At 33.2% G+C, this 13,784-nt stretch overlaps 1 protein-coding gene across 3 annotated transcripts in view; it reads left to right on the top strand.

The window, feature by feature from the left end:
* Positions 1 to 13,784, top strand: part of ARL13B (ARF like GTPase 13B) — a gene marked incomplete at both ends in the record, with an annotated part of 73,225 nt that overhangs the window by 48,758 nt on the left and 10,683 nt on the right. For all 3 annotated transcript variants that reach the window (XM_079704875.1, XM_079704874.1, XM_079704873.1), the window contains 5 exons: positions 3,176 to 3,281; positions 4,304 to 4,506; positions 7,633 to 7,747; positions 10,930 to 11,155; positions 13,561 to 13,677. In XM_079704875.1, the coding sequence (XP_079561001.1) occupies positions 3,176 to 3,281; positions 4,304 to 4,506; positions 7,633 to 7,747; positions 10,930 to 11,155; positions 13,561 to 13,677 (767 nt within the window). The remainder of the gene's footprint in view (positions 1 to 3,175; positions 3,282 to 4,303; positions 4,507 to 7,632; positions 7,748 to 10,929; positions 11,156 to 13,560; positions 13,678 to 13,784) is intronic.

The raw sequence follows: 13,784 nt of genomic DNA, 5'->3' as shown, positions 1-13,784 counted from the left end.
ATAGCCATGACATGGAAGCAACCTAAATGTCCATCGACAGATGAATGGATAAAGAAGATGTGGTATGTATATATACATGTATATGTATATATATGTATATATAAAAATAAAGGAATGTTATTAGGCCATAAAAAAATGAAATAATGCCATTTGCAGCAACATGGATGGACCATGGACCTAGAGATCATCATACTAAGTGAAGTAAGTCAGAGAAAGACAAATATATGATATCACTTATATGTGGAATTTAAAAAAAAAATACAAATGAACTTATTTACAAAGCAGAAATAGACTCACAGACATAGAAAACAAACTTATGGTTGCCAGGGGGAAGGAGGGGAGGGATAAATTGGGAATTTGGGATTAATAGATACATACTACTATATATAAAATAGATTAAAAAACAAGGACCTACTGTATAGCACAGGGGAGTATATTCAATCTCTTGTAATAAACTAATGGAAAAGAATCTGAAAAAGTATATATATGTACACATATATATATGTATAACTGAATCACTGCTGTACACCTGAAACATTGTAAATCACCTACAATTAAAGAATAGTATAATAAAAATCAATAAAGAAAAACTAATGAAAATGCTTACCTATAGGAGACTAGGAAGAATAGTGGAAAAGAGATAGGGAAAATTGTTTTTTCTGATTTCATTTTGTTTTTATAGTTTTAATTTGGAACCATATAAGTGTTCTAAAAATTAAATCTTAACATAAAGAATAAAACTATCTTTAAAAAACAAAAGCAGCCTGAAACAAATGAACCTAGTTATATATCTAGATGGTGGCATAAACACACAGAGAAGGATTACTTCAAGTAATTTTAAAATCAGTATTTTGACTGCATCTCTTGTGGGATATATCTTATAGGTTATTCTCAAGAATAACCACAAAGGGATCTTAATGTGCATTTAGTAGTGTTATTTTTAGTAATAATGTTGGTATTATTATGTTGAAACTCATAGGAGAGAGCAAATAGTTAACGATGGCGTTATTAGGAACTGTAGTTTTCAGCATAAGAAAAAGATACAAATTAAGAAGCTAAGTAAAAACTTGGTAATATTTTATTTAAAATGGAAAAATCAGTATGACCTCATGACTTAATTTTTTCTTTCTTAAAAACTATATTTTTCCTAGCTTTGTCCACTGAAATGGTGTAGAAACAATGGCAAGTCAATAACGATAAATGTCCAGAAGTGCCCAGATTGTGGTCTTTAAAATACCAGTTCATACTAAAAGGAACCAGGGCTCTTTAGGGAATTGGATGAGTTCAGGTCCGGACCATTGTTTCTTACAAAAAAGCAAAGAAGCTATCAAAGACTCTTGGAGTTGTACCAAAAGAAAACAGGATCCAACACAAAAGGGACTCCCACTAACCAAAAATGGGTAACTTTGAGCCTCAAAAAGAACAGTGACTATAATAAGTTGAGGCATCAAATATATTTTAAAAATCCTTGAGTCCATAATGATATCTCCCACAAACCAAAGAAAGCAACTTGATCACCTTTGGAGGTTAATAGGACATCAGTTCATTATGAAAATTAGGAAATGAAGGCAAAGGATCAAATATTCATCTTGACTTTTCTCTGAATTGTACTTGAGTCACCAAGTAGTTAATGAAAACTTACTTTTTAGCAAAAATCCAGCTAGTTAATGCAGATGGAATACAGAACTAAGAAAGTCATGATTTTATAGCCACTTATATGATAATGGTATTAAACACAGGTCATTAATGGTTGCTGAAACCATTAGATGAAAATTTAATGGAAAACTTTATTTTGGACAAATCAGGCTGACTGCAGCCTGAATCCATGGATCCATTTAACCATCACTGAAATTGGTGCACTCAGATATTAAATGCCTTCTAAGTACTAGCAGCATCTATGAAATATGCTTGCCAAAATATTTCAACTTGAAAGCCATTCAGCCTGTATATTTAACTACTAGATACAGGAAATACAGGGTGTGTGTGTTAAATGACTTCATGAGGAAGATATCAGCCAAATCCTAAACATGGGAGATTCTATAGAAAAATGACTTGTTTTGTTTTATAGGTAGATGTCATGAGAGGAAAAGAAGTGTTGGTCATAGTGTTGCAGGAATGGGAGGTGTTGGCGTCGGGGGGTGATACTGATTCAAAAACACTTAAAAGAATAAATTGTAGTAATGTGTATCTGGTTTGGATCTGGATTTGGACATAGCACTTGTAAAAAGATATTGAGGAATATTAATTTTTTTAAGAACTTAGGTGTGATAGTGATATTGTAATATTTTTTAATTTTTAAATTATGGGGTGACGTGATATGACTGATGGGGGGAAGTGGAAGATACGTAGATGAGCAAGAATGGTACAAAACATAATTTTTAAAGATAGGTGATAGGGTTCATTAGATTTATTTTTCTATGTACTTATTAAATAATATATATTTGCCTGAAACATATATCAAACCCTGACCAAGACTGTTTTATTCAACTTTTTGACCTCTGCCATCTGATGGGCAAATATGGTATTTTGTGGTAATTCCTATTTTTTTAAAACTTATTTTGTTTTTTTTATTTGTTGTGCCTCAATTCGTTCCTAATTGAGTGTAAGGTTTTCTATGCACAGTGCTATGCTAAGTAAATTAGATAAAAGTGGCCTCACTTCTCCAGTAAATTGCACATTTATGTGGACACATTCACACAGTGCAAATACAGGTGAGCTCAAATAATACAAGCTCTGAATGAATATTTGGGTATTTAAAACATGGTACAGATTGTATTTAAGAAGAAAAGGACATGGGATAAGAGCCTTTACATCATGATGCAGTGTATTTTAAGAGAAGGATATAATTAATGTGAAAGTTGGAATTGATGGCTGAGTGCTGTGGAAACTAGTCCACTTCTTTTTCTATTTGTACTTTTTTTGTTGGCCTGTTGACGTATTGCTTGTTTTCTTGACACTTCTCTTTACCTGATTTCCCTTTTATAGGCCAATTCTTACAAACTTACTTTAGTGGCAAAAAAAGGAAAAATGAAGAAATAAATTGTACACTACTCTCTAAAACCAGTATGTTCTGTAATCAGTAGGGTTAAAACTTTGGAATAAGAACATGGTCAAAACGTCTTTTAAGTGGCTGTCTGATTATATATTTGCTATAAAACTACTTATGTCTCTCTAGGTTGGCAAATAAACAAGATAAGGAAGGGGCTTTAGGAGAAGCTGATGTGATTGAATGCCTGTCTCTGGAAAAACTGGTCAATGAGCACAAGTGCTTATGTCAAATAGTAAGTTTTGGGGGTTCGTCTGCCCTATGAATTATGTTCGGTGTAACTTAGTTTTTGTAAAGGTGATAAGCAATTAGGGGGTAAGTAGCTAACAAAATAATTTATTAGTGTTTTTTAAAAAAAATTTTAACCTGTTCTCACTGTTTTTTAACAGTTCTCACTGTTCATTTGATATTATTTATTACAGTGATATTTGTTTTCTATTTAGTTGTTACTGATTTCTATAAACTATCTTTCATGATTTCAAAGACTTTAGGTTTGCTCTTTGTTTAAGACATTGCTGACAGGACCTGTAAGCTATACAAACATGTCATGCTATAAATTTTATAAAATGGTAGAAGTATAAATACAAAATTTATACTTAGGAGAAGTTTATAATGAATTTTGAAAAATTATATCAGGAGAGTTATCATACAGTCTTGAGAAGATGGACTGAGGATTTAATAGTTTATTCTGGTTTCAGAAAATGATTGTTAGGCTGTCAATCTTAAAAGATGGTTACTGGGAACTCTCCGGCGGTCCAGTGGTTAAGATTCCGCACTTTCATTGCCAAGGGTGCAGGTTCGATCTCTGGTTGGGGAACTATGATCCCACAAGCTGTGTGGTGCAGCAAAAAAAAAAAAAAAAGAAAAAAGAAAAAAAAAGCGCACTGCCATAAATTCCCTGGTATAACAAATTAAAACTTTCTGCTATCTTTAATAAGTAAGGGTATTTTTCTTCTGTAAGTTCAATTTTGTCTGTCAGTGAGTTTGTTTAAAATTTAACTGTCAACTTCTTGTGTCATAATTGCTCTCAAATCTTACAGATATAATCCATAAAATATTTCCACTCCTACGTACATACTAATGTAGTGATCATTACAAAGGTGTGTTTTGTAAGTTGAAGCAGGTGCTTCATATCATTTATTTAATGGGTTAATTAATTTTGATTCGCCAGTAATTATATCTTAATGGTTTATGAATAAATTTTTGTAGAGATCTTTTAGTTTTAATCTTTAAGTCAAACAAATTGCTGTTTTTAAGGAACCTTGTTCAGCAGTTTTGGGATATGGAAAGAAAATTGACAAGTCCATTAAAAAAGGCCTTTATTGGCTGCTGCATATCATTGCAAGAGACTTTGATGCCTTACATGAGCGCATCCAAAAAGACACAACAGAACAACGTGCTCTTGAGGAACAAGAGAACCGAGAGCGGGCTGAAAGAGTACGAAAATTACGAGAAGAAAGGTAAGTAGATTAATTTTGTAGCACAGTGCATATGAAAACTCAAAAACACCACACTTTTATTAATAATTTTTTTAGTTTTGTCTGTTTAGGTTCCTCTTTTTGTATGAAGGAAGATACCAGGTAAATTTTTTATTTCTGTAGACCTGCACAAGTTTGGTTGATAGGGTTCTAAGTTTGGTTGATAGCACAATTGGCATCTAGTAGGAAGAGGCCAGGGATGCTGCTAAACATTCTGTGATGCACAGGATGCAGTTTCCCATAGCAAAGACTATGTCAGTAGACTGAGAAATCCTTCATTAGTCTCAGCAAAGATAGAAGGTAAGCAGTTAGTGGATCAGCCAGCTGAAGCAAAATCTGATCTTCAACACTAGTTTTGTCTGAAAGTGGACTAAATTGCACTATCTCAGGTTTTAAAACATGTTTTTAAAATTATTTTAAAAATATGTTGCCTAAAGGGAAATTTAAAATATAAGTTTAGCAAACTCTACATTAAAAAAAAATGTTTACATAAATTCTACCACAGAATCAGTTATAATAATGTTAATGCTGGAAGAAAGTACTCAGATTTGATTAGAAGTTGAATTTAGTTCTTAATCCCAAGATTTCTCTTTCTTTCTCCACTTACATGGCAGGGGAGGGAAGAAACAAAAAGATTTCTAAGTGAGCTCCTGTGAGATCCAAAGTGGTCTTCCATCTACCTAAGTAATATTGGCCTTCCATTTGCTTTAACAGTTGCAGCCTGGTAGGCAAGAACCCACTAACTGCCCTTGGTGAGGTGCTCCTTTATGCTGTCAAGGAAATCCTCTGATTACTGGTATCTTTCATTTAATTCAGAGATAGGACTTAAAGGAAAATATTTGGAGAGATAACTCTTCTGTCCTCAAGGGCTCAATAACATGAGCAGGTCAGTCATCTCGGTCTCTCTTGATAACCATATGAGGTTTTAGTTCCTATGAGAATCTTTATTTTCTATTCTAGTGTATATTTTCATGATATAAAGCTCAGTACAACCAGTCATTCATACAAATATACCTTCCGTGTATTTATAAAAATAAAATATATGGCCATACTTTTCTAAAGGCTTCTTTGCTTTTCCTCTACTTAGAAAAACAAAAAGAACAAAAAAATTGAGTTGGGTAAAAGAAATCTAATTAGTATTTTTTTTCAAGTTTTTACTTTTTCCATAAAGATATTCCAGGTCATGTTATGGCAGGCTTTTCTGGTACCCCATTCCCCTTTCCTCCTTTCTCCTAGCCATGCCACTTGTGGTCTGAGTCCTCTTCTGTTGAGAAGAGACTGCATAATTAAATTTAGACAGGAGTAATTTTAAAAAAAACTTTTTATTGTTAAATACAATCTAATAGGTTTGGGTTTTTTTTGTTGGTTTGGATATTTTTGAAAAAAACAGTAAAACAAGCTATTATTGATATCTGAAAATAGTATATTAATACCAGATACCTGAAATTGCTTACTAATAAATGAGTAACATTAATGACTGTTGGGACTTCCCTGGTGGCGCAGTGGTTGAGAGTCCACCTGCCGATGCAGGGGACACGGGTTCGATCCCTGGCCCGGGAAGATCCCACATGCCGCAGAGCAACTAAGCCCGTGCACCACAACTACTGAGCCTGCGCTCTAGAGCCCGCGAGCCACAACTGCTGAGCCTGTGTGCCACAACTACTGAAGCCCGCACGCCTCGAGCACGTGCTCAGCAAAAAGAGAGGCCACTGCAATGAGAAGCCCGCACACTGCAATGAAGAGTGGCCCCCACTCACCGCAACCAGAGAAAGCCCACGCACAGCAACAAAGACCCAACACAGCCAAAAATAAAAATAAATTTAAAAAAAATTTTAAAAAAAGACTGTCCTGTAAGTATGTTTATATGCAGAGTGCTTTCACACATATTACTTTACCTGAAATAACCCTATGAACTATGTATTTTATCCACATTTATGGGAAGGCGGAGGCTCAGGTATCCAGATAGATATCCAAGGTCACAGAAGTAGTAAATTGCAGATCTCTGAATTTTGGCTTCCTAGGTTCAGAATGAAAGTATATATCTTTCCATCATAGAACTTAATAAGTGCCGTAGTAATGAACATTGACATTGTTATACTATATACTATTGTTATACAGTCTAGTTGCAGATCTACAATAGTTATGTTTCTATCTTCAGCTGCTTCTTTTAGTAACTTATTACCTTCATCTATGGGGCAACATTAGCTTTAAATCACAGAGTAATAAAAGTCTCAGTGGTGACTAATATAGAAATACTTATTTAATCTAAGTGATATAGGGCAGCTTATTTCTATAGCCTCTTCTACTTATGCAAAGCAACAGTTGTTATCTAATTCATTTATGATATATAACTAGACACAGCTCTTAAGATGAAGGTTAACAACAGGACTTATTTATCTGGTTAACATCAGTGAAGAGGACAGCATTTGTTTGGGAGCGTAATTAATAAATTGATAAATATAAACCCTTGTTACATAGAAAAATAATTAATATGCATCACTGACGTTAAGAACTCAGTCATAGGGAATGTCATTTTTGTCAGCATCTCTTTTTTAAAAAATGTCTCTCTCTCTCTCTCTTTCTTTTCGGCTGTGTTGGGTCTTCATTGCTGCATGCAGGCTTTCTCTTGTTGCAGCCAGCGGGGTCTACTCTTCGTTGTGGTGCGCGGGCTTCTCATTGCGATGGCTTCTCTTTGTTGTGGAGCGCAGGCTCTAGGCACGCGGGCTTCAGTAGTTGTGGCTCACGGGCTCTAGAGCACAGGCTCAGTCGTTGTGGCGCACGGGCATAGTTGCTCTGCGGCATGTGGGATCTTCCCAGACCAGGGATCGAACCCATGTCCCCTGCCTTGGCAGGCAGATTATTAACCACTGCACCACCAGGGAAGTCCTGTCAGCATTTCTTTCTTTTAAAATTCAAATGATTAATCTTTACATGGGGATAGTGACCTGTTACCTGCATAAAGATATCTGAAAATCTCTCAGTAATTCAAAGCCATGTCCAGATGTTTAAATTACTGAACTCAATAGCCTTAAACCTATTGGAAATGTTCTTAAATATGGTTCAGCATTTTCTCATAAGGAATTCCAATTTTTTTCCCTCAAACAATAGAGAACAAAGAGAGCGAGAGCAGGCTGAACTCGATGGAACCAGTGGTCTGGCTGAGTTGGACCCAGAACCGACTATTGTTAATCCTTTCCAGCCGATAGCATCTGTAATCATTGAGGTATGGATGGTGGCAAATGTAATTTTTATGTCTTAAGTTATAACGTTGGAAGTTCAGAAAGGAGGCAGGGAGATAGAAGTATTTCACCAGAGGTTGATTATTTGTAAAAGAAATTAAATGGGGGAGATGGCTTAAAGGTTTGCTGCTTTTTCTTCCTCTTCAAATTTACCTTCTGATCTAGTATAAAAAGGGAAGATGACTTCAGAATTAACTGAGAATGAAAATAAAGATTGAATGTAGCAACTATGACAGTTACTGTTCTGATAATTTTTTTTGTCACTTATTTCATATGATAATAGTATGTTTACTCTTATTTACATTATCTTTATCCCTGTATTGCTATTACTATCCCTTTACAGTAATATTTAGATGCTTATGGTGCATTATAGTACATAAATGATTTTCTAGTTATTTTCTTAGGATACTTAATGTTTGAGACTATAATAAATTCTCTTATATCTGAATATTATTTATTTTAATTTTAAATGTCAGAAGGTTTACCAAAAATTAATGTGTAGATTTTAATCATGAAGAAGTTATAGGGTTTTGTGTGTGTGTGTGTGTGTGTGTGTGTGTGTGTGTGTGTCCGTGTCTGTCTCTCTGTGTATCTGTGTCTTTGTTTTCATTTGCTACTGGTGTTCAGAGTTTGCATTGGCCCTGCTTTAATCACCTTCAGCAGCTATGCCTCCTCAGTGGTAGAGCTTCCTAAATCTCCTCTCTGTTCCCTCAGAGCTTAATGTGGCAGGTGGCTTGCTGGACCCGCCTGTATGTTCTCTATTCCTCTTCCCTTTCACTGCCTCCTTCCACACAGGTACTCATCCGGAAAGGTGGATAATTATTTCTTCCTTGGGGCTGCTGCTGAGGAGGGAGGCAGCTCCACAGGTAAGAAGATGAGTGTAGAGTTTTTGGTGTTACTTTGTGTTTGCAAAATAATTGGTAGTATGAGATATTTAGTCTGAAGTTAGTTAGATACTAGAAGGTTAGCTGTATTTAATCTTTTTATTAACCCCATTGCATTTACCTTAAGCGTGTGCTTTTCTAAGTATAGTAAAGCAGTCTTAATAACTTGAGCTATTGTTTTGTGTCCATACTATTAAATATTGTGTTTATCAAGTTTTATATTCTTTTAAAAATATTGGTAGAGGAAAAGAAAATCAAGTTTGGTTTTTCCCTTTGAAACATTGATTTACTCTATATGTGTAATAAAGCTCAACTTATAAATAATGACCAATTATTTTATAGTACCATGGTTGTAAATTACTTAGAAGGCCTTAGCATTTCTACCAACATTGTATTTTTCACGATATAAAGATATGAACAATACTGGTATACAGCACAGAATATCTTATATTGAAGTCCCTGAATTAATTAGAGGCATGGGGAAAGTACAGTTATTATGCTTTTAAAATACAGTAATTTTAAGAAGACCATCAGTAAAAGAATGAAATAAATGGAAATAAATTATCCATAGTCTCTCTTTTTTACCAGGCAAATTTTCTTTTCTTCCCCATAAAACTTCTCCTTTAAAATATTACCTTACATTCATTCCTTTGATTTTATCACAGACAATAAAAATGGTGAGGTATTGGTTCCAGAATAGACAAACAGATCAATGAAACAATAGTAACAAACCAAATTATATATAAGCGTTTAGTGTAAGATAAATGTGGCATTTCAAATCTGGGAGAAAAGGATATTGGGGCAACTGAACAATCATTTGGAAAAAAGTAAAATTATTGAACACTGTATACCAAATTAAATTTCAAAAGACTTAAATGTATAAAAAAATAAGCCTTAAAAATACTCACATAATACAGTTAGACATTGGTATACACTTGGAGGAGGTTGAAACTTTCAAAGCGGGACAATGAGGCCACAAATCATAAAGTGAAAAATAGGTAGATTGTATTATATTCAGTATTTAAAGAGATGTTCTGCAAAGTTAAAGACAGAAAAAAAAAACCCAAGCTAATCCTAATGAAAAATGTTTGAGACCCAGGGAACAACAAAAAAAGAATCCTTAAAAAATTACTGTGTAATAATGAGACTCTAGTAGAAAAACAAGCATTGGGTTATCATGGGTAGTTCCTTAAAGAAAAAATTAAAATGGCAATAAGCATATTTAATAACTTATCTTCAGTTGTATTGATACCAAAAATATTCAATGATAAATCAAATCAACACTGAGGTAAAAAATATTTATTAGTTTGGCAGAGATATAAAAGATTGATAATGATTAAAAAAGCATTAAAAAAGATGTCATGGGGAGGACTTCCCTGGCAGTCCAGTGGTTAAAACTCTGTGGTTCCACTGTAGGGGGTGTGGGTTCGATCCCTGGTTGGGGAATTAAAATCCCACGTGCCGAGTGGCGAGACCAAAAAAAAAAAAAAAAAAAGATATGGGAAAATACACTCTCTCAACCCTTTGCCTGTGGTGTAATTTTACTTTAGTTTTTCTGAAGGAAAGTTTGTAATATGGAACATTTTAAAATGTGCTTACTCATTGATCCAACAGCTAGACTGTTAGGAATTTATTCTAAAGAAGTAATTCAATAATTATATTTCTTATAATAGTGAAAGGTTGAAAATCACTTATTTGTCCATTGATTGGATATTGGTAAAATAAGATGATAGAACCATTCAAAATGATTGTATAATTGATGAAAGTAGTAATGGCTTACACATATAGCATTATATAATATTTTCATAGCTAACACTTTACTATGTATGTGTCATGCAATATTCTAAGCACTTTATAGGTTCATTGACAAAGAAAGAAATGTATATTTTTAAATTAAAATTTCAATTCTTTTTGTTTAAAAATATACATAAATATGTATATATAGACAATCAATCACATTTATGTATGTTTGTGGATGGTGTATGTCTGTACATGTGTGGGGTAGGCAAAGAAAAGCACCTCTTTGTGACTATACATCAAACAGTGGTCATCTATAGATTGTGGAATTACTGGTAATATTTGTTTTCTTTCTTTATACTATCTCTGTTTTCTGAATGTTTGACAATTAGCATGCTTTAATGATATATTCAACAAATAATTTTTTAATAGAAATATCACATTGCCTGGAAGTTACAGAATGCTCTTGGATTATTTGATTTCTCCCTTAAAACTATCTTAGATATGACTATTATATTAAAAATGATATATTTCATTTTTGTCAGAATGAAAAAAAACTTGAGAGAGAGAAAAAGAGGCAAAATGTGGAGGAAGACAGTGATGGCTGTCCCCTGAAACATAAAATGGAGTATGAGCAAATAGAGACACAGAGCCAGATCAGTGACAGTAGCCAAAAAACCAATGAGTTCGGAATAGTAGAAAATTATAAGGAGACATTAACACAGCAGTTGGAAAATGAAGATGAGACAGACCAGCAGTCATCAGAATCAGGTGATAAATCTAGTTATTAAAAATATATATACTTATTTATTTTTATATTTATTTTATTTATTTTAAGTTTTATACATTACATATAACATAAATAATATATATAAAGCTTAAAAATACCTCTTTCATCTGTCATGATTATTTTCATAAAAAATGTATCGCAAGATTTTTCATCTCCAAATGCATTGTTTATCATGGTTTTTTCTTGAATTTTAGGTAATCATTAGTCAGTTTGCTAATTTATGTTTTTATTCATGATGCCTTAAAATCTAGTCCTTTGTAACTTAAAAGAATTTCAGCTGAAAATTCATTTTTAAAAATTGGGAATATTGCATAGCCCCAGGAATCTTTGGAATGTATTTAAAACCTTTAAAGCTTTTGGAGGTTTGTTTTGTTTTTCTTAATGTTTTTTCTCTTTGTTTTGTTTTCTTTTTGTTTTTCTTAATTTCTTGTTTTTCATAATGTTATGATCAGCATCATTTCCTTTATTTACTTGTTATTTCTATAGGATGCAGACATAATCAATAGAACATTTTGAAAGTTTTATCAAATAGCCATAGTACTCTTATTTTAATATTATACATCTTCAATTCATAATTATTTTACTTTTTCTAAGTGGTTATGTAATTTAACAGGAAGTACACATCTTTTGGTATCATAGAGCCTCTGCCTTTGGACTCAAGACATCCTGGGGTAGCATCCAGATTTTCTCACCTACTAGATATATGTTACATTATATAGTCTCCTCTCTAAAATGGGGTTGTCATCTTTTTTTTTCACCAGGCTTTTAGGTTTACTTATAATAAAAGTAACCCTATAGTGTTCCTAGCACAGGGACTGACACATGGGAAATACTCAATAATCATTGCTTCCTTGCCATTCCTAGTTAGCAATATGGTTCCATGGTATATAAGAATTTTTGTACAGTATCAAAGAGTTTATGAAAATAAGATCTCAGTCCCTGAGCTGCAGATTAGCTAAATGGATATTTTGCTATATAGAAATAATTAGATTTGAAAGTTATAGTTTTGTAATTTGGGAAGTTAGGGTAGCCACATTTGTACCCATATCGCTCTATCAACAGGGTAAAACAAAAAGTAGACTTAAAGTGGCCTCTCAATATATTGGAAGAACTCTTTCAAACACTAATATGTTGTTAAAGAACAAAATGATTTGGTAGATGATTTGAAAATATTATTTAACACAGCACTATGTTATTTACCATAGCAGTCCTCGAGTATATTATTCTCAGTTTACAGAATAGGAAACCAGGGCCTTGGGGAGGTTGAGTAATTTAAGATTATACGTCTCATCTGTGGCTGTACTGAGACATACTTCCCTCAACTTCAGGTCCTCTGCTTCGTATCCTATGCTTGTCCATGACCCTGTTCTACTGCCCATCCGAAAGTACCATATGGTCTGGGGTTCTCTTTCCTTTCTCCCAGCTGTAAAGCTTACAGCTTTAATTGTAAAAAGATGTCTCTGTTTCTATCTAGAGTAAAATGTCTCAAGTGATACTAATTTACTTAGAAAAATAATGTTTCTAAATATATTTGTATTTCTCATTGCTTTATAGGTTTTATAGATGTTGGCTGCTTGTTGTGTAACAGATAATTTCCATTTTAGAAAATGTATTATATATATAAATTTAGCAATTTGGGATTGTCAGTGAAAATATTTCCGTGACTGTGTTGTTTGGTTATTTAACTACTATGCCATCCTGGTTCACATTGTTAAAGTTTACATGTCAACAACACAGTTGCACTTAAAATGTTCATATGTGCTTAAGTGAGAATCTGTAAATAGTTATTTTTAGAAAGATTACAAATTAAATTCTGTAAGGTCTAACAATGTGAGTTTTGGTTACATATATTTAGATTGGGCATATCTTATTTGGGGGTTATTTTCATGGATAATGTGTTTAGATTTGATTGGGGTGTTTTTTCACATTTCAAAGGATTATTTTTGAACTTACACCTAGAATCATTCTGTATATCCTATTGAGACAAACCAATATCTCTTGTTTTTCCCCAGGTCATTCTGAGTTTCATGGAAATCCCTGCAGCTAGATAATTCCATTTACTTAGTATGATATTTGGGGAAAAAAATGTTACTTTTGGAAATATGGACTTTTTTTGTATTCCAAATCACCTCTCATAGAACTTAAAATATGTCTTTTTGCCATTTGTGTCATATTCATCAATCATTCATCCAATAAACCATCACTTAAAAATTTATTCTTAGTAAAGGCAAGTTCACAGTTCATTATTGGTAACAATTTTTAAGTTGAATTGAAGATATATTCCTATGGTAATAATAATATCAATATTCTAATTCTGTTCTTTAGTTTTTATTATAGAAGTAACTTCTTCACAGAGGCATAAAGTTTCATGTTTATATTCTTACAGATAACAGTAAAAAGAAAACTAAGAAGCTAAGAATGAAAAGGAGCCACCGTGTAGAACCTGTTAATACAGATGACTCTGTTCCTAAGAGTCCAACACCACCCCCACCTCCTCCTCCTGGTGAGTTAATTGATGTTGATACTGAATTTAGAAATACTGCTTTAAACATTGAAGAAAAAGAAAGAAATTATGCAGTTTTTATTCAGTATGTTTATTATCTTGTGAAC

The sequence above is a fragment of the Hyperoodon ampullatus genome (genome assembly GCF_949752795.1).
Source record: "Hyperoodon ampullatus genome assembly, chromosome: 5".
Lineage (NCBI taxonomy): Eukaryota > Metazoa > Chordata > Mammalia > Artiodactyla > Ziphiidae > Hyperoodon > Hyperoodon ampullatus.
Note: the sequence above shows the minus strand (reverse complement) of the source record. Positions and strands in the feature narration are given on the sequence as shown.